Source organism: Aquila chrysaetos, chromosome 7, assembly GCF_900496995.4.
Source record: "Aquila chrysaetos chrysaetos chromosome 7, bAquChr1.4, whole genome shotgun sequence".
In the NCBI taxonomy this organism is placed as follows: Eukaryota; Metazoa; Chordata; class Aves; order Accipitriformes; family Accipitridae; genus Aquila; species Aquila chrysaetos.
The window spans coordinates 36,446,288-36,468,092 of NC_044010.1; the positions used below are offsets into that span (position 1 = coordinate 36,446,288).

Genomic DNA, 21,805 nt, shown 5'->3' on the forward strand with positions numbered 1-21,805 from the left:
ATCTGACCGGGGTTGCCACTTTCTGGGAAAAAAAGAGCTGCCCTCTCGCCTCAGCGCTGCTGCCGCTTTTCGGGTTCCGAGTAGCCCGGCCGCTTCCAGCGAAGCAGAGCGGGGACGGGCACGTCCCGCCGCCTGGGCTCCGGTCTCTGTGTTCACGCTCCGGCTTCGGCTCTCCGCCTTCGGCTGCCCTGCGTCCCGCCGCGGGCCCTGAGGAGAGAGGGGAACGGCTGAACGCGGGAAGGCGCGGCCCCGGCTGCAGAGGCCCAAGCACCCGCGCACGCGCAGAAAGGCGAGACCAATAACGCCGAAGGGGCTTCGTCGCGGGGCCCCGGCTTCCTGGCGGCGAGTCCCCTCCTCTACCTCGTAACGCCGGAGCGGGGCGGGGGACACCGGCTTCCGCAGGGCGCTCCCCCCGCGCCGGCAGCGGCTTCGACCGCCCCGCCCCGCCTCCGCTGAGGGCGCATGCGCGGCATTGCCGCGCACCCGCCCGCCGCCGCGCTTGGCGTGGCTCCGCGGGCGCCTCACGTGGAGCCGCCGCCATGAAGTTCGCGTACCGGGTGAGTGCCCGGCGGCAGCCGCCCGCGTGGGACGGTGGCCCCTGCCTTTCTCTCCCCTCCCCTGATCCTTTAACCGCCCCCCCCCCGGTTTCTTCTTTCCTCCCCCTCCTCCCCTCGCAGTTCTCCGGCCTGCTGGGTACCGTGTACCGCCGCGGGAACCTCAGCTTCACCCGCGATGGCAGCGCCCTCGTCAGCCCCGTCGGGAACAGGATCTCCGTCTTCGACCTCAAGAAGTAAGCGAGCCACGGCGTCTGCCTGCCCCCTCGGCTCCCCTCAGGCCCGCCGGCCTAGCACTCCGCCAGGCCCTGCCCGGGCGGGTAGGAGGGCCTGGTACTGCCAGCACGGTTTGGGTTTGGGTTTTTTTTTTTTTTTTGGGGGGGGGGGGGGGGGAGGAGGTAAGTAAAGCTCCCAGGAGGTTGTGGAGCCCGACCCGAGGGCGGCACGGTGACAGCCAAGTCCGCGTTGCCCGTGGCGGCGGAGTGATGGTGCTCCTTGCACCGCCGGCTCCCACCGTCCTGCGTGACCGGACCGGCGCGCTCTGTGCTGCGCCGCGTGGGGCCGCAGCTGGCGTGGGCTGGGGTTCTCCAGAGTGGTTTGCCTTCCAAAATATCCCGAAGAGTTTCTTGCTTAGCGTTAAAAGGTAGAAGCCTGCCTGGTAGAATAACTGTTGAGGCGTTGCACAGTGCAGATTTTCGGTACGTTGGTCTGTGGGGAGAATAGCGTAAGAAGTACGTGAAGGTGTGTTTTAGAAACAAAGAGGGGGGGAAAAAAGGTTTGTACTTGAATTAGTCGCATGGTTTCCTTGTGTGATTCTGTCTTGTACTGCCTCTTGTATATGGGAAGGCCTAGACTGTCATCTGCCTTTTCCTTTAGGCCAGAGTTGTGATTGATGCTCGTTATGCTGGTATTGTGCTCAGGAGCCCATCTCTTACATAGCTGGTGTTTTTGGGGTTGTGACAGCCAAAGAAAGTCGTTGGGGGGTTTTACATCTAAGTTGATTCTGTGGCTTTAGCGTAGGTATCCAACTGTATTTCATTGATACCGAAGATGACTGTTATTTCTGCATCCTTGTACCCAATTTACCATTTTATCTTTTTCTTGCAGTAATAAGTGTGAGACATTCCCATTGGCTACACGGCTTAATATTGTGTGTGTGGGGCTCTCTCCAGATGGAACTCTTGCCATTCTAATTGATGAAGGTACTTTCATAAAGGAGGTATTTGTTTTCTAAAAGAAAGAAATAAAAATACAGCCTTAAGAGGGGAAAGTCTGTATTGCTAGATATTCAACCCTAACACAAATTAGAAGCGCTCTGCTTTAAAAATTATGTTAGAATTTCTGGGGAAGATATCTTTATTTACAGAACTTTAAAAGTTTCTGAGGGGGTACTTCCCCACCCCCCCTTCAAGGAAAGAAACTAAGCTTGCTAGCATTATGGTTTCTTTGGGAACTCGATTATTTCCATGATCTTTCTTTTTCTGCCTTTACAGAGGGAGCTGCCTTGCTTGTCAGTTTGATCGGGAAATGTGTGATACATCGCTTTTATTTTCACAAGCCAGTTCACAGTGTCAGCTTTTCCCCTGATGGCAAGTAAGTAAAATGTGCATGCTTTAGAGCAAAACAACAGAAATTACCCCATAAGCTAGTTGTAATTATGAAGATATTCTGACCAATCTGTGGATGATACCTATTGATGAACATAGGGGAGATCTAGAGCTGATCAGGGTCATTTCATCTGCAAAGTTGAGAGGGAAACTAAAGAGCTAAAGCAAAGCCTTGGAAACAGATACTGGCAGGAAAGTTGTCTGTCACAGATGTTGTCTATGGCGGGACTCTTAGAAACATAGGAGATTTGCTGTGAGTCTTAATTGTTCTTATGTATCGTAGGTAAGGTGAAAGAGCCCACGGGGGGACAGTCAGTGCTGCAAAGTTGCATGATGGCACTTGTGGCGGTGCAGTTTCTCTGGTGACTTGGGTTAGTCTTAAGACAGCTGTACTACTGAAAAAGGCAGTTCTCTGAATCGAGTGCTTCTTTTCTTGTCCCTTATATTTTAACTGCATGGTCACAGATCCAAAGTGTGGTGACATAAATGTTAGAAGTATCAGAACAGCGAGAGGAAAAAGTGCAAAGTTCCCCTTTTGGCAGCATTCCTCAGTTGGATTGACTTAAAATGATCTCGAATGAGTTTTTGCTTAGAAGTTGGAATCACAGTTCTGTGTTACAGAATTATACTGGCAACAGGACCAGATTAAAGGATATGCGTAACAGGGGGTGCAGATGATTTGTTTTTCTGGAAGCAACCAATATATGGAGGTGAAGAGAGGTTGAAATAGAATATCCTGTTTTGAATGTTTGAACTTTCCTTTGTGAGAATTAGAGAATAAATATTTCATTATTCAACTTAAATAATTTTTACTGAAGGTTTTCTGTCTTATGATGTGTAAATTGGGGGATAGTATCAGTCTGCAAATAAATTCTTGTTTTGCATTCGAAGGCAATCCATATTTATCATTTTAATAACGTGGAAACCTTTTTAACATTGTTTCATTGTATTGCCATCTGTACTGAACAATTGTTTGCTTTAACAGCTTTGTGTGCAATTATGCTTTCCCCCCCCCCCATATGACAGGAAATTTGTGATTACAAAAGACAATGTTGCTCTTATGTACCATGCTCCTGGGAGGACACGAGAATTTAATGCGTTTGTTCTGGACAAAACTTACTATGGTCCATATGATGAAACAACTTGTATTGACTGGACTGATGATTCCAAGTGAGTTAATAAACTAAAGCACTGTCTACCCGCTCACATTGTTAATATTTGTGTGCATGTTACCGTCCATTTTTTTTGCTCTAAAGTTGTACTAGCTTTAAAAAATTCTTTTTGGCTCTTCTGTTTCTCATTCTATCTTGAATTAAGAAAATTGTAATTAGGCAGGCTAGAAAGTATAAAATATGCACGTATTATGGATCAACAATGGATTCTTGCTTGAGAATGCCTAGTTATCCATACAAGGAACATATCTTAGGAATGTGACCATGGTTGACCTTTTGAATGTGTTTAATCCCATGTACTTTTGCTGGAGTTGCCAACCTCAGTTTACAACTCTGTTGTGTGTAAAATTACTTTTAAAGTGGTGACTGGTGTATCTTCCTGCTCAGAATGTTCTCCAGCCAGTGAAGAGTTTTGCAAACCAGTGTTCTAATTCAAATTGCCTTTTCTTTTGTAGATGTTTTGCAGTAGGGAGCAAGGACATGTCTACATGGGTGTTTGGAGCAGAACGATGGGCAAACTTGATCTACTACTCGCTTGGAGGGCATAAGGATATAATAGTAGCCTGCTTTTTTGAAGAGAACAGTCTAGATGTATGTATAATCACATAATGTTCTTGAATTTTAGTATTAAAATAGTTGAAGCAGAATCTGATCTGTAGATCAGGATGCTGACTATTTTGGTAATATCTCAGAATTTAGAAAATACATGAGTAATATGTCTCTCGACTCCTCTGCTGCAATTGGGAGTTTACAATTCTATGAACATTTGAAGAAGTAAACTTCAGAAGGAGAGTAAATTATTTAAAATTGCTCCCCCAAAAAGTTACAGTTTTAAATAAGAAAAGATTAATTATCTGTAATGCTAACTGGTAAACAAATTGCCTTTGGTCTTTTCAAAAATTATCTGAGGGAAGGGAAAGTAAATCACCAGTTCTCGGGACAAGTGAATTTTCCAAATCAAAGCACTTCAAATTCTAGAGGACTAAGTAATGTATTATCCTCATGATAGAGTGCAGACTTGCTAATTCTTCTGCAAGTCTAGATTCATACCAAGACAGCAGAGTACAAAACATAGGTATTACACGATAATCGTATGTTGCTGTGTTTGTGTTCTAGCTGTACACAATTAGCCAGGATGCAGCTCTCTGTGTGTGGCAGTGTGATACGGAGCTTGATGGTTTGAAGCCCATGCCCCCTAAAGATGCAGCTAGGGAGAAGAATGCAGCAAAAAATGATGAAGAATTTCTTGAAGAGCCGAAGGGTGAAGAAATTCATGGAAAAGCCAATCCAAATGAGCGTGAGACTAGAGATAAGGTTAAATATTCACGTGTTGCAAAGTAAGTGATTTTCAGTTTTCCAAAGACAGAGTTGTTATGGGGATTTACTATATTGGGCTTTTTTCACCCTTTATCACTCATACAAAGCAGTATAAAACTCTGCCCAGAATTTAGTAATCTACTATAAATCCCATTTTAAATAGTTTCGGTAGAACACCTGTTTGTCTTACCTTGACTACATGAAGGGCAATACCCTTCACCTTCAGAATAACGAGTCTGTGTAATTTTAATAAGAAATCCTGACTTACGGTGTATGTGTTATAGTTTGAAACTTAAAAAGTGTAATGAGGTCTTTAGTACAGTATCCTCTAAGTCTAGAGGCTTTAAGCTCTTGCAGGAAGAGAGTGGTTGTCTTCAAGAGGTGACAGCAATGTTTGATAAAGATAGCTCATCAGCCTCTTTGGTGAACTACTTGGAGATGCCTTCCTGAAGGATCTCCCTATCTGTCCACATCAAAGGAGACGTGGCTTACAAAGAATAATCCAGTTTTAAGATAGTCGCAGCATTTAGCTTTGCTTGAAGAAGGATAATGTTCATAGGCAATCTCTTGTAGTGGAGTGAGGCAGAGATGGGATGTGTGTAGGGGCCAATTGGGAACACCTGACATCAGGCTTATGTTCTCAGCCTCTTGACTGTAAAGGAAGTATAAAGAAAGTACCCTACCCCAACCCAGGTTGGAAATTAGCCTTGGTGAACATTGTTTCCAGACTGAAGGAATTTGGAGTATACAACTGTTGGATAATATTCAGCTGCTCTTTTAATTGACTGTCGTGGGGCTTACCTGTTTAATTCCAGTAAGAGATACAGCTACAAAGAAGCTGAGAAAACCTTCTTCACCAGGCATATAGTATTTACGACTATTGCTTCAATTCCTTACTCTGTAAGAGGACTCACATATAGAAGGATAACCAGTGAATTCATGAGAGCCATCCATATTGGCATTAGATGTTGAAAAAGAAATGCACAGTGCAGTTCTTCTGAGGTTAACTTCTAGTCCCTTTCATTGCATGTGATCAGGTGTCACTTCTGATAACCAGATTACTGTAGCAGCTGTAAACATGGAGGAAAAGAATTAGCTTTCACTAGCTACGTAAAGCACATATATTTAGCAATTTCTGGAACTACTGCTTTTTAGTTTTGTTGTAGGATACCTTGATCAAAATATTTGACCTATACTGGAATGCAGCTATAACAGCATACTTTTCTTGCACATTCAGTTTGCTTCTTATTTCTTTGATGCCAGGTATTTTTTCAATAAAGAGGGAGATTTTAATAACCTGACATCTGCAGCCTATCACAAGAAAACACACCTTTTAGTCACTGGCTTTGCCTCTGGAATCTTTCACCTCCATGAGCTTCCAGATTTCAACCTGATCCACTCCTTGAGGTGAGGTGTGGGGTTGTAATTTTTTTGGTTTGGTTTTGGGGGGGGGGTTCTTGTTTGTTTGAGAACACACCAAGTTTGGTAGTGAAGGCTGAATAATCAGCACAAAAATCTTAAAACATGAGTATCTATTTAGTATGGTAATTCCTGGGAAGGCAGAATCATAGTTAGACTCACGTAATAAATACCATGCAACTCCATTCCATAGCTTATTATGGAAAAGGGAGGTCTGAATGAGGAACTCCTGAGCAGTTAGTTAGTTAGGCTATAGATTTCTTCAATGCTTTGGACTTTATGTTTTCAGTTTTGTTGTAGAAAATAAAGACAATACCTGAAAAAAAAGTTCTACATATGTAAAATTATGTGTAAACTGTCTCTAGGTTGAAAAATAAAACCATAATTCTTTCCCATCACTGTATGATACTAGCTAAAGAATGCATAATTTCCCTGCAGAAAAGAATACATTTTTTTTCTTGAATGTGGGGAGTTTTACTCTGTACTGGCAAGTACATCTTTGTTTGGGATGTAGATACTCTTTGTCTTCATTCCAAATAAGGCAGTTTTGTCTGATGTTTTTGAGTATAATAAAGGAAAGAATTTGTTTGTGGCTTTTGGCATTACAGTGAAGTTCAGTAAAGTAATCAAAGAACTTGCTTGAATAGAGGTAGTAAACCCTAGATTCGAAGTTTTATCATACAAGGCGTGAAAACTCAAGTTTGTTTATTGGGTAATTCTCTTACTTCAGTATTTCAGACCAAAGGATAGCTTCTATTTCTATCAACTGTACTGGTGACTGGATTGCCTTTGGTTGTTCAGGTTTGTAAATTTTTTTTAGTCTGTATTCATGGAAAAATGAGGAATGTTGTGGGCATGCAAGCCCAAATTCCTCTTACTCGTCTTGAATCCAAATGTTAAAGTTTTGTTAATAATTTATAGTCTCATCTCTGTAGTGTCTAGATAGAGTAAAGCAGGTATCCCTAATCAATTTCTTCTCACAGAATTCTTATGATTCAGGAAAATACTTTGTTGACAAAGGAAAAAATGTATGTTTCATATATGAAAACTCTAGCAGAATTAGGATAAAGCCCATATGCCTTGTAGTTTACAATATGCTTTCATTCTGGGCCCAGTCTCTCTTCCTTTGCCGCTTGTTGCACATGCCATTTTACAAAGCTGCATGGATATTCCAACGTTCCCACCCAGTCCATAATCGTAAAGGTATAACCAAGATTATACCTTTATATGCAGCCCTGCTTTTCTTTCCAGCTCATTTATCAGCTGGTTGATAGCATTGCTGTTGTAGTATTGAGAATGTTAATCCAAGTAACAGCTCGTGCTTTTTGAGGAAAGTTGCCTTGAACTTACAAAAGGGAAAGGGCTTTTATTAGGATTGATAGATGCATAGCGCAACTTGTCTGCATCAACCCTTTTTTTTTTTTTTTTTACGTTGCTTGCAATTAATGTGTTTTGTGGCTTGCATTTGCAGGGTCATTGTATTCATAATCCTTCTCATGCGTTTACAGGTTTGGGTCAGCTCCTGGTGTGGGAATGGCAAAGTGAGTCCTACGTGCTGAAGCAGCAAGGACATTTCAACAGCATGGTTTCATTAGCATATTCTCCAGATGGACAATACATAGTAACTGGAGGGCAGGATGGGAAAGTAAGTGGGGCAGTATTACTGAAATATGAACTTAAGTCTTAATAGCATAGTAAGCAGCTTCAACTTCCATTTTATGTGGAAAGATCTGTTACTGTAACTGATACATATTTTTCTACAGCGTATATATTTTGATTTATTATTGCTGGTATCCTCTGCAAATTGCATCACTTATGCTTTTTAGCAGATGATTTTTTAATTATTATAGATACAGTCACCATAAACACAAAAAGATCTAATTCATCAAATGTTAATTTATGTATGCTTGTGGTGGTTCCATGATATTTTGGCATGAGTGAACTTCAGTCACCCAAATTCATGCCCTTTTAATAATTGGGTTTGATGTGAAATTAATTTCAAATTCCTTACAAAAGGGCAATTCCTGAACAGATTTTTCTGAAATGGAACATTGCAGAAGCTTGTTATTTAAAAGAAAAATTAGCTTCTCGTGGATGACTTGTATTGAAATGATAGGCTATGTGTACATGTACCTTTTTTTTTTTTTAAAGATCTTTTGTAGAGTAATCCCACGATCTATTGGCATGTAAATGGGACAAAGATAGTATCTTATTTCCTATCAAAACTTCTGAATGTCAGAAAAAGACCTGCTACTTCATGCTTTCTGATATTCGGATTCAAAATTGACCAAACCCCAGAAGTCTCAAACTGCAGATAGCTAAATGCATAACATTTTTGTTCAGGGAAAAAAAAAGATTGAAATATCTCAGTTGTAACTTCTGGAATGGCTTCACAGCTGGTTTTGAGTTTGACACTTGTCTTACCTGTGGACAGTACAAAGCTTGGGAGCCCAAGATACTCACCAAGTGCTATAGCTTTCCTTGAAAATTAACTTTGTTTCAAAATTTTTTGGTCTATCTCCATGTAGATTTTCGTGTTGTATATGTCTCTTTAGGGGTTTAATGATAAGCTGTGGCCTGTTTGCCTCACTTGCACAGAATTCCTTACTGATGGTATCGAAAGTCCTTTATGCTATTGCAGAGTTCTAGGACTAACTTTTCTGTACTCTTTTACTGCATTACCCTTACTTTCTCTCTGAACTGATGATGGAGATTCTAAGAATCCTTTTCTTGTCTTTCTTGCAGGTGAAAGTGTGGAACACTTCAAGCAGCTTTTGTTTTGTCACTTTTACAGAACATACCAGTGGTGTAACTGCTGTAACTTTTACTTCCAATGGTTATGTCATTTTGAGTGCTTCCCTAGATGGAACAGTGCGTGCCTTTGATCTACACAGGTAACTCTTTATGAAAAGCTTTTGTGTCTTATTTAGTCTTCAGCTTTCTTCTCCCAAAATACAGCAAACTGCTGATGGCTTGTTTCAAGTTAAAGTTGCACAAATGTGAGTACTGCTTTATTGATTTTTGGTTCAGCCTTTGATTCAAATTTGGATAGCATTTAGCAACCCTTTCATTCCATCCAGTTTCTGTGAAGAAAATTCTGGAAGAACTTTTCTCAGAGAAGCTGGAAATCCAGTAAGATCATTGTCTGGCTCTACTACTCAAATTGGGAAATGGCACCTGTCTAACGGAATGTTTGCCATAGTTTTAGTGGTTGAGCCATTATAATACAACCATGTACAGAACTGGATATGTAAACAAGCCCATGTTTTCTAAAGAATGGATATATGCTGTGTAATTGAAGAAAGCTCTTCTGTTTGAGTATTTTTGGTTGCTATTTCTGCAGAGTTGTTAATACCTTTTTTGAGTCTTTGAATCATGCTGAAGCGTTGCATCTAGTTTTATACAAAGAATATTTTTCCTGTAGCTAGCTTAAAAGACTTTACAAGTAAAATGAAATCCTTTTTTCAGTATGTTTGTAAAACATATGTTTAAATCTACCTAAAATGTTCTCATAATTTATTTGACATTTACAACAGATACCGCAATTTCCGTACCTTTACATCTCCACGACCAAGTCAGTTCTCTTGTTTAGCTGTGGACTGCAGTGGCGAGATTGTGTCAGCTGGTTCTCAGGATTCCTTTGAAATATTCATCTGGTCAATGCAGAGTGGGAGGCTGCTAGATGTAAGGACCTACAATGCTGGAGGGCTTGAATTTAACACATAATATAGATCGTGATGATACTAAGTCACTTTGGGATTAGTGGGAGGGTTTTAATATAACATGATGTGTTTTGTTGTGTTTATATTCAAGAACTGGAGCTACACTATGTTACTTTCAGCAATTTTTTATTTGTTGCATGGAGGCTATGCTGGATTTGTGTGGGAAATAGTTTTTAGAATTTTTGAGTAGGGAGCTCTTGCTAGCTGATGAAGTAACACCAATATTGCGGGGCTAACACACGGGCATGAGAGTCTTTCCTCCAGCAGTTGTTCAGAGATGTTCTCTTCTACATACTTTCTGCAGGTAATGAAGAAATTGTAGGTACTGTCCTAAGATCAATACAGATTTTGTGGACAGTTTTGCTGGAGCAGAGCAGGGACATGATTTTTTGTGTAGAAGGTTTTTATAATGTAGGGTGAGAAAACTATTAAGTTAAATCCCCACTGTCTTGCTGCTAGTTTGAAGTGCGTCTTTTCAAAGTAGATATAATAAAGGAGGGACACAGTACTTCTGAGTAAATCAAACTCATTTGCTATTTTCAATTCTTAAGCATTATTGTACATCTTGTACATGTTCAATTCATGCAGTTAATTTGGCATAGCTATTGAATTATATATCACTATAGTAACTCAGCATATACTTGAGTGGATCTCCAGAGTTTTGAGTTTAGTTTCTTTCCTTGATTTCTTTTGAGAGGAGTAGGAGCTCCATGCCATAAAAATCTATATTACTCTTATTCACGGTTTTTATTAGTATTTTTTCTTAAATGTTTTCAGCTGCAGGACATACTGAATTCTCAGAGCAATGACTTGCTTTTTCACAGTTGGTCTGATTGTTCTGATGGGGGGGGAAGTGCACCATATTCCTAAGTCTTGGTCTGTAAAGAGTCTATGTGCATGCATAAGAGTGGTTGTAGGTGCCTATGCAATGGTAGCACTTCAGTGAGTTTTTTTTAAAACTTCTGAAAATAAAAAGTTGAGAATCACTGGTACATATCATGCCACATTTCCAAAAGTGACCTCAGGCATGTGTGGACAAGTTAGGCATGTTTTCATTGCTATATTTAGAGTTTACTGAATGCAGACTATATGAATTTCAGTTTCTTTCACCTAATTCCATGTTATCTTTTCTTTTTTTGTTAGGTCTTATCAGGTCATGAGGGCCCCATCAGCAGTTTGTCCTTTAACCCAATGAAGTGTGTTCTAGCTAGTGGTTCTTGGGATAAAACTGTCAAGTTATGGGATATGTTAGACAGCTGGAGAACTAAGGAGACACTAATACTGAACTCAGATGGTAACCTTTATTTCATCTTATATCAAATATAAAAATATTAGCAAAAATATTTCAAGAATGGACAACAGAACATGTTAAATACAGACTCATTCTTGGTAAAGAAAACCAAAAGTTCAGATAGTTTTCTATAGTATTTAGTTAACAGTAGAAGAAATCTTTTTTATCTAATGCTAGCTCTAGCTTTACAATTAGCTAAACATTTGTATGTTGTCTAGAGAAAAAGTACAATCATACTTGTTAGTCTTAAGCTTTTTCTGGTAGTTGAGATGAGATCCCAGAAAAATATAGGGTATTTTCTTAGAAACAGATCTGACTGCATTTTTAACTGTTAATTAAATTCTTTGCAGTTCTTGTTGTTGCTTTCCGTCCTGATGGCAAGGAGCTTGCAGTTGCTGCTTTAAATGGACAGATAACATTTTGGGATCATGAAAATGCAGTGCAAACTGGCTCAATTGAGGGAAGGCATGATCTTCAGATGGGAAGGAAGGAGCTTGATAAAATAACTGCCAAACAAGCAGCCAAGGGAAAGTAAGTAAATGAGATTGCAGTGAAAAGAGGGTGCCACACTGGCTTGCTTTTGAACTGTTTCTTTCCATTTGCTTTTTACGGGAAGATTTCAGAGTGCATCTGCTGTTGAAATATTTTGATTCTGATGTTGGATTTTAAAAGACTGCCTGACTTGACATCTGGATGGATCCTTTTTGTCTTTTGCTGTGATCACCCACCAATCAGCATCATTCTGAGCATGTGTTCTTTTTCATCAGTTATAAACTTGGGTTGCCAGCATAATACTAAGCTTCTCATGACAAGTTGTTCATTTGCTAAAGGTGTTAGGTTTTTAGGTGGATATCTTGTTATGTAGGTACTAGTATGTAATTATTAGTGTGTAGAAACTGTTATATTTTTTAAAAAATGTAAATGTGCTGTGGGTTTTATTACACATTACTACGCATGTGAAGTAATGTTTAAAGGCAAGTTGAATTTGTGTGCTGTCAAAAAGGGTAATATAAAAGTCGTGTTTCATTCTTCTCCTTTTCCTTTGAGCACCTCTTCTTTTCCATGTTGTTCCCACTCAGAACAAAATGAAAAAAGGAAACAATGACTTTCTGAAAAAAAAAAAAAAGTATTTTTTTTGGTGATGAGCTCTCAACCATTGCTTTAAAACATGCCATGACTTTGTTTTTTCTCTAGCTCTTCTGACCATCCTTAGTGTTGTGTAGGGTGTAGCTGAGAGCTCATTCATTGAGCTGCAACTCAGAATCAGAAGTACGGAAGTACTGTTGATGTTCTAAATTGTTTATGATTCATAGTAAAGCACCAAGTACTTGTTTGTGGTAAATGATTTCGTGTGTTAAGTACATACTGTGTGAATGAAGATCTCAATTTTTTCCATGGAATGGTTATTCTTCTGTGTCTTCATACTGTACTTATGTTTTAGCTCGGATGTGGCAGTGGAATTAACTACTTTCTCTTTTTCTTTTCTAGATCTTTTACTACTCTGTGTTACTCAGCAGATGGTCAGTCTATTCTGGCAGGTGGATTGTCAAAATTTGTCTGTATATATAATGTCAAGGAACAGATTCTTATGAAAAAATTTGAAATCTCATGCAACTTTTCTTTAGATGCAATGGAGGTACGTGACCAGAGGAGTCAGGTTTTTTCATTCCCGCACCCCCGCAAGACTGTGGTTTTGGTATAACATCTCATTAAGTGGGATTCATGAATGTTTCGTTAAGGACAGGTTCATTTTGTGCAGGAGAGTGTTAAGGAAATATTTCTCAGAAAACGAAATTAATTCCTGACACTCTGGTAACTAAAGTCTTGCCAGATTGTGGTGTGTTTGTATTGAATGAGCAGAACTCTTAAGCATAGTGAAGTCAGTTGCACCTAATTTAAAGTTGAAGAGAAGATTTAAATTATCAGTATTTTGTACTAAGGTAACTTTCCCTGGGTGTCAGTTTTTTATGTTAGCAAAGAAATGAAGGATTTTATTGTGGACACACAAGAACATCACTGACCCTTACAAACTCAGTTTCTGAATATTGTTAAATGGAAAATTAAATTCCTTTAAAAGTAAAGTGAATGATGAAAGGCATCAGAAGGAAGAAATTCCAGTAACCCTTTTTAACATCCTTAAAAGGATACCAGAAGTGAGCCAGCTGGAAAAGAATCCTGGAGGGGGATGGGTATTTAAAAATGGAGGGCAGGGAGGTCCCTAAAACATCGTTTGCATAGCTGCCTGGCTACACAGCCCTTACATTAGCACAGTGCAGTTATAGAACCTGAAGGGGAAGAAGAGTGGGCCTGCATCTGAGAAAACAGTGCATCTTGTAAGTAAAACAACATCATAATAATATGAAACCACAGTCTAAACTGTGTTGTGCTGTTCTGAGGCCTTAAGACTGAAGCAGCCTGATTCTCATCTGTGGTCAGACACTGTTGCCCACTGTTGTGAAATTGTCGGTTTTCTCCATGATTTTGGAGAAGCTTTTGGAAGAAAGTGCAAGGAAATAATCATTAGATAACTCCTGAATGTTATGGAGGACTTTCAGTTAATACAGAAGTTTGAGAGGAGATTCAGTGCAGTGAACTTACATGTTTTTCTAGGAGTACTTAGATCGTAGAAAAATGACTGAATTTGGCAGCATGGCTCTGATTGATGAAGGGGCTGGAGGTGAAGATGGTGTTGCCATTCCTCTTCCTGGAGTAAAAACAGGTACGGCTTTTGGTTTTGCTGTCTTGTTACTAGTTTTATGTGGATCAAAACCTTTGATGTAGAGTCAATACAAGATAAGAAGGGTTTGAATTGTTCAGCTCGGTTTTAAAGTAAGGATTACCTGAATGTTCTATAGCCACAGGGATCTGGTACGCAGGTGTTCAGCTGATGTATAGGTGGGCCCTTTTGCATAGTAGAAACAACAAGAAACAGGAGGTACTGTGGTCTCCCGACTATGGAACCTAGCAGTCCTGATTTAATTTTCAAAGAGCAAGATTCAGTCCCACCACTTTAGCTGTAGGATCTCTTCGACATGGACTGTCCCTTACTTACCCTGTCTTTAACTCTGCCAAATTTTGGCATGTTCTGCATTATTCTTCAGCATAATGATAACAGCATAGTTAGAGTTGATAGTTAGACCATGAACTTTTGGTGAATATATTAAATCACTTCTAAACTTCTCTTTTAGGTGACATGAGTTTTCGACACTTTAAACCAGAAATAAGAGTGACTTGCCTGCGATTCTCTCCTACAGGTGAGTATTGACAATTAATGTAGGGGGGTTTTTTTATTCCATATAAAGCAAGGAAAAGAGTAGAGCATTGGAGGAGTAATAATGAAGTACAAACGCCTTGGAGATGGTCTCTCCAGGTGTTACACAGTGCTGCTAGGTTTGTAGTCTAGTTTCCTGTGCAGTGGATAATTGGAAAACTTAAGCGTACACCACTTTCAGCTGCTATTTTTTACAAGCATTGTCATTGCTGACAGGTTCATCGATGATGCATCGCTTTCAGTCTTATCCACTTCTTGTAAACAATGAAGAGTCATCTGTTTATCATTACTCTTCTGTTTCCGTCCTAGAAAACCCAGCTTTGTTCTTAAATATTGTTACTTCTCTTCTAGGACGAAGTTGGGCAGCCACCACCACAGAGGGTCTTCTTATCTATTCACTGGACTCAGGGCTAATTTTTGATCCTTTTGAGCTGGATATTGATGTCACACCCAGCAATATACGCAAAACACTGCATCAGAAGGAGTATACTATGGCTATCATCATGGCCTTCAAGCTGAATGAAAAGAAATTAATTCAGGAGGTCATAGAGGCTGTACCTAGCAATGAAGGTGAGTGGATCTTCCATGAAATTTGGCTGAACTAGCTGTAAGCAGAGGTGTGTAAGCCAAGTAAGTTGAGCTGTAAAGGGCAGAGTTTAGCTCTTGGCAGGGGGGGAATATAACATTGATATTTAAGGACTTCATACTGTAGCTGAAGGCTAAAGAGGAAGGGGTGGCCTTTTGTAAAAAAAGTAGACTTTCTAGTGTTAACTTATGTTTTACTTTTACCAGTCTACTGCATGCTCATCTGGTGACTTTTCAACATGGAATTTGATCAGGTCTGGATATGCAGGTGAAGTTTTTGGATGTCAGTTCTCAGAAACAGCTGATGTTAGAGAGGCACAGCGAGTTTAACATGAGTTAGCAGCGTGCCTGTGTGATGAAGGCAGTTTACCGGATACTGGGCTGTGCAATCAAGGATGGATATAGTCAGCAGTTTGAGGAAAGTGATTAGTGTTCTCTACTGAGCACTTGTGAGACCATGTCAGGAGTGCTGTGCCTAGTTTTGGGCTCGACAGTACAAGAAAGACATTGATACTCTGGAGCATCTGGTGGAGGGCTTGGAAACTGATTGGAGGGCCAGAGTGCATGACAGGTGAGGAGAGGCTTAAGAGAGCTGCATTTGTTCAGTCATTAGAAGAGGAGAGCAATATTTTTACTGTCTTCAGGTGCCTAATGGGATGTTAGAAAGAAGGCAGAACCAGACTTGGGGTTGCACAATGATACAAGAAGAGGCAACAGACCTCTTGCAATATGGGAAATTCCAACTAGATATTAAAAACAATAATATTATTTTGGTGGTGTCTTGTCCTTTAGTTATAGTGTTTGTTAAATTCATCCCTCTAAACAAATTTAAATATGGTCCTTAGAGGGCTGTGTTCACGCAAACCAAACAGCTTATTAGTTAAGTGCCAAGCTCTTTCAAACAAGAGACAGATGCTTTCACAGTTGTGACATCAGAAACAAAAGGAATAGGTAAGATGTCGCTTAGCTTTGAGGTTATTTAATGAAATCATTCTTTAGCACCCTTTTCATCATTTTGGTAACTAATGTGTTCATTCATTAGCTATATATGGTAGACATGACCTTAAAAATAAACTTTCAGTAGTGTATTCTACTTAACTTCGTAACTCCATTAATAGTTCCTTCATAGTAACTTTGAAGTATATTTTCTTAGCTTTAGCTCACTGTTGTTACCCCGCTGAAAGGTATTTATTTCCTTCTAGTGTTTCATGTGTAACAAATAAAAATTCCTTTTATCTAGTCAAAACATGCTCTAGTCTGAAATCAGATGTGTTGCAAGCCAACTGCTTTGTAGGATTTTCTTACCTTATTCCCGAGGTAGCAAGCCCAATAATTATGCATGTCAGGGTAAATGATCTTTTGCGCGCCTGTGTTGACATAATGGTGTTTGCCTATGTCTGGCAAAACTTAGTTCTCTTTTACTGAAGTTAACCAAAACTGCATGTACATAGGCAAGACTGGGTAAGTAGGCAGGTGCCAAAACCTCAGGAGCAGAGCATGAGGCATGGAAATTTCAGGCATTGTAATCCACTGTGAACAGAATGAATGTGTGCCTGCTTCTTCAAGAGCGGAAAACTTTTTTCACAGTTGAATGTTACGTAGGCCAGTTGGGGTGGCTGCAGAGAACAGGAGTTGGTTATTTTTGAGGGAGGATTATATATAATGAGGTCATCATAGTTATGTGTGAGATTATTTTGAATGCTTAATAAATAATGCTGCTTTGTGCTGCGCAGTTGCTAACAGCATTCAGACACTCTGTGCGCAGGTGACTGCTGTCTTTTCAAGCATTGCCTCTGATTATTACGTGTAACTAGTTCTACTGAATACAGAAATTCATATGAAGTCAAAAGCAACAAAACTTCAATAAAGTCTAGTTACACTGAAAGAGGAGGAAAGGGTGGAAGTAAAAGTTCTGAAGGAGAGCTGGTGGGGAGAGTATACTGTTACGAGGAAGAACTTGGTCGGGGGTGGGGAGTTGAGTTCTTGCTTTTAAATACAGTAGTGATTGGAAGGCTCAAAGAGGAGAGATTTGCCTCCTGAGAGACTGTGGTACTGTACCCTGAAATACAATATTAAAAACCAAATAGTTGCCAAGACGGTGCTTTATTCTCCTTCTCCTGATGCTTTCATGTTTCATGCTTTCTTGCTACTCCAAATAGTAATTCAACTCTGATGTCTGTGGGCTTTTTTTCCTTTTTTGCACAGTTGATGTTGTCTGCTCATCACTCCCAGACCTGTATGTGGAGAAAGTATTGGAGTTCCTGGCCTCTGCATTTGAGATATCTTGTCATTTAGAGTTCTATCTTATTTGGGCTCATAAGTTGCTCATGCTGCATGGACAGAAACTGAAAACAAGGTGAGATCTTGTGAAAGTCAAAACGCTGACAAGCATTTTAAAATTTATTTACCTGTCAGTTTAACGTTTTTACTTAACATTTACTGACATGCTAGATAACGCATACACAACAATTAAAACTACTTAATTTTTACAGCTTCTTTACTAACAGTAAAAGTTATGGTTTGGACTTGATCTTAAAGGTCTTTTCCAACCTAAACGATTCTATCATTCTAACAAGTGTGTATGATAGAATTGGAATGCATGATAGTATTTCTGAGGGTAAATTGCAAAAACATTTTTCAAATATTACAGGTAAAACTTTGCATGGCTTGCTTAGCCTATAAATGCATAAAGATTTCAAGAGTGATAGTAGGATTTTGGCAATTGTGTTTTTAAAATTATGCATATTAAATATAACTGAAACATAATGTGCAGGTACTGACTGCATTTTTACAGACTTAGCTTGTGATTATAGCATGCACTCTTAGCTTGTTAGTACTCTGCTTTCCTACATAGTTCTTTGCAACTACGTGGGCCTGGTCTATGAATTATATTCAGCCCACCCATAGTATAGAGTTTATAGACTTTGGGGAACAAAACCAGGCAAATTTACAAATTTAAAATAGGCTAAGTGAGAGGTAATCCGAGGAGTCCTGCAGGTTAAAAAAACCAGTGCATTGTGTAACTCTTTCCCTGCTTCAACATGGGTATTAGTGGTTTAGTCACTGAAATGACTGGAAAAAATTTTTTCCTTTTGTTGCTGTTAAAGTAGAAGAGGATGATGTAAAACAAACTTTTCCTTGTACACAAAGCATTTTAGTACCTGGAAGGAACTGTCATCTCTACAGCAAGCAGAATTAGTTCTTCAAGCTGCAGTTAGACATCAGAAAAAAATTATTTCTGGCAATATATTACTTGTATTAAGTATAATCATTGAGGGCAGAGTTAAAAGCAAAGAGCTTTTGTTCATTTAGTATTATCTTAAAATGTACATGTTGAAAAGTTAACATGTATGCTTGTTAAAATTTTGAGGGTATAGAAAAGTTCTAGATTTCCATATATAAATATAAATTGCACTGCAAATTGCATGTTTTCTCCATTCAAGGTCAGTGAAGCTGCTCCCTGTGATACAGTTCCTTCAGAAAAGCATCCAACGACATTTTGAAGATGTTTCAAAACTGTATGTATTGTTATATTTAAAAGTTTAAATCAAAACCCTGCACAAAAGTGTGGAGTAATTTGGGGGATGATAGTGTGGTATTAGAACTTTTGAGACGGTTGCTGTGGTTTAACCCCAGCCAGCAACTAAGCACCACGCAGCCGCTCACTCACTCCCCCCCTACCCCCAGTGGGATGGGGGAGAGAATCAGGGGGGGGAAAAGTAGAACTTGTGGGTTAAGATAAGAACAGTTTAATAGAACAGAAAAGAAGAAACTAATTATGATAACACTAATAAAATGACAATAGTAATAATAAAAGGATTGGAATATACAAGTGATGCATGATGCAGTTGCTCACCACCCTCTGACCAATGCCCAGTTAGTCCCTGAGCAGCGATACCCCCCAGGCCAACCCCCCCCAGTTTATATACTAGATGTGATGTCACATGGTATGGAATCTCCCTTCAGCCAGTTTGGGTCAGCTGCCCTGGCTGTGTCCCCTCCCAACTTCTTGTGCCCCTCCAGCCTTCTTGCTGGCTGGACATGAGAAGCTGAAAAATTCTTGACTTAGTCTAAACACTACTTAGCAACAACTAGAGACATCAGTGTGTTATCAACATTCTTCTCATACTGAACCCAAAACACAACACCATACCAGCTACTAGAAAGAAAATTAACTCTATCCCAGCTGAAACCAGGACAATGGTCTTCTTTTAGAGGTGCTTTTATTTTAGGAGGAAAATGGAATCTTGTTTTGAACATGTTCCTATTTATTTTTACAGCTGTGAATGGAATATTTACAATATTAAATACGCATTGGCCATTTCGCAACAGCGGGGCATGAAACGTCTGGCAGAAGAAACATCAGTAGATGAAGACGACTTGGATTCTGACAGTGATTATCTTATGCAAGAAGTTCATAAAGACAGTTTTAGTTCCTAGTTACTCTTCGTGAGAGGGAGAAAATCTAAGACAGTAATTTTATGCAGTGGTATTCACTGAGAATGAGTGGCCCTCATAGTGGCATAACTGAGCTCTTCTTAACAGTGTGGATGGAGTTGCATGTGAGGTAGCAGGGGAAATGTAGGATAGACATAGTGCCATCCGTGGCATATCTGGTGTACCCTTTGGCCGTAACAACTTGACAGCATTGATTTCTTAAGTGATTTTTTTTTTTTTTTTTTTATTATACCTGATTTCAAGTAAGAAAAAAAAATGTATTCTTATATTGGTGAAGTTAAAAGTATGACTGGAAGAAGTGCGTTCTTTATTAAAAATGCATTGTACATAGATTAAGTATTGTGAGTTTTGTAATGCAAAATGTCTTGTCATACTTTGGACTCTTTTTTATCCTTTTTTAAAATCATTCTTAATTGGAGGTCTGTATATTGCTCTCAACTTGTTTTAAATTTTGTTTTACTTTACTTTAATACGTATGCATTACTGGAACACTTTTCTTAGTTCTCTAACTTCCAAACCTGATGATGTTTCAATAACGAGGATAAATTATATACCCATAGCAATGAATATGGGAGAAAATTTACTGGGCTGTACAACTTTTGCAGAGGTTTAATTAATAATCTTGAGATACTGTAGTAAAAATTTGTTTGGAAATTACCAACTCAATAATGTAACTAAAACCGTAAGAGAACATGTTACAAATGTTTCTTTTTCTAATGAAAGCCCTTTCTTGTCTTGTTTTTTTTAAAATGTTATTAACATACTAAAATCTGAAACTTTTTATTTCCTTGGTTTTTGTGAATTGGCTAATAACGACAGTGAGGTCCTGAATGCAAAGAATTATATCCATGCTTACAGTACTTTCAAGCCACATGTTGAAAGGGCTTTGTTAGTGAAGATACTGCAAATATTAACGATGAGCCAGAATTGATTATTTTTTAGCATATTCTGTTCTGGATTTGGTTTCTGGTCAGTACCCATTCTTGGAATAGAGGAGAGGTATGAATATTAAAAACTGTTGAAGAAAAAAGTAAGTCCAAAATATACAGCAAACGTGGACAGTCAGTTTGTAGAATTCCAGTGGATAAAATAAAGATGCACTTGCTACTTAAATGTAGCAACGTGATTTGTTTTTCTTACGGTAAAACTTTTAAAAATATCTTCAGCTGCTGGTGCCGCCTTGCCTCCTAACATTTTAATGGTCCTGCCAGTGTTTCAGGGTCTCAGAGGTGTGAAGGTGTAGCTGGGCTGGAGCGATGCTTGCGGAAGATGCCCTGTGGCATTATGATGGGATTTGGAATTGCCTGTCATTCTTCACCCCTCTGCCTCCTCATGCCATGGTAGAAAGTAGGCTTTCCCCCGAGGTAGAAGGGAGGCATAGGTGGGTAGGGAAGAAGTAGCCCAGGAAGACAACAAAAATCCATCTTCAGATCCTTGTAAAACTGAAGTGCTTAAGCTAACATGAAAGACGTGATCATGTTACCTAACATACAACACAGTTGCTACTTCTTAATCCATTTTACTGTTTTTCATATACATGTCATCTTTGCATGCTTTTTTAAAGACTATATTCTTTTGCCAAACTATATGACCCATAGCAGACAGGCTGTAATCATTCTGGGACTGTCGCAGCAACAGCTTTGTGCTCTGTAAAATAGGAGTTGTGCTGTTCTACGAAGTTGGCTAACTTGATCCCTAAATTTGTGTTTGTCTCTTGGGTTTACAGTGTTAGAAAACACAGGATGTGGAGAAAATGTGGCCTTTCAGAACAACATCTCAGAAATGTGTTTTTTGGTTACTTTATTCTTCACATTCAACACAATTCTGAAGAGGAAAACTTCACAAGAAGTATGTTTTAGAAAGTGCAAGAGCCTTGAGAGGAGGCGAGAGGGGTAGTGTCGCACCAGTTCTTGTATAGAAGGATGTGTTCTACTCACATTGGTTATTTTGCTTGAGCTATAATAAGCTCTTAGGTAATCAGGACAAATTTTATGATGCACATGAAAGCCAATACAATTTTCCAGTGTGCCTTCCATATTCATGGGAAGAATAATGAAAACTAAACACCAGGTTTTAAGTCTGGTAGGTCTGAAGTTTGGCTTGATGCTTCCTACGTACCAGTGATGAAGCTTGGGACTGCTGAATGTTTCTGTCATACTTCACCTTTGAAAGCAATACGCTATTTCACGAGGTCCTAGAAAGAAAGGAAGGAAGGAAGGAAGCCGTCGCTGTCTGTTGGTTTGTTTATCCTCTTTTTATTAAGTGCTCTGGTACCCGTGTGCTCCCCTGCCGCGCTTGGGCGGTGCGCACCCTGCGCCTACCCCCTCTCACTTGCAAAAGGAACCCGCTGCTGCTGGGCTTGTGTTCAAACCCGATCCCAGGGATTTCTTTCCCCGCGCGTTTTGCTTT

At 39.6% G+C, this 21,805-nt stretch overlaps 1 protein-coding gene across 1 annotated transcript; it reads left to right on the forward strand.

Moving 5' to 3' along the window:
* Positions 1-462: 462 nt before the first annotated feature.
* On the forward strand, positions 463-20,513 carry PWP2 (PWP2 small subunit processome component). The gene is made up of 21 exons (XM_030020239.1): positions 463-557; positions 678-790; positions 1,662-1,756; positions 2,048-2,147; positions 3,188-3,331; positions 3,789-3,924; positions 4,450-4,670; positions 5,914-6,057; positions 6,800-6,870; positions 7,578-7,714; positions 8,815-8,963; positions 9,606-9,753; positions 10,935-11,085; positions 11,433-11,613; positions 12,571-12,718; positions 13,693-13,801; positions 14,271-14,336; positions 14,705-14,923; positions 17,144-17,294; positions 18,382-18,456; positions 19,219-20,513. Exons 1-21 carry the CDS (start codon positions 540-542, stop codon positions 19,376-19,378), a joined length of 2,736 nt encoding a protein of 911 aa, XP_029876099.1. The 5' UTR covers positions 463-539; the 3' UTR covers positions 19,379-20,513.
* The last annotated feature ends 1,292 nt before the right edge of the window (positions 20,514-21,805 follow it).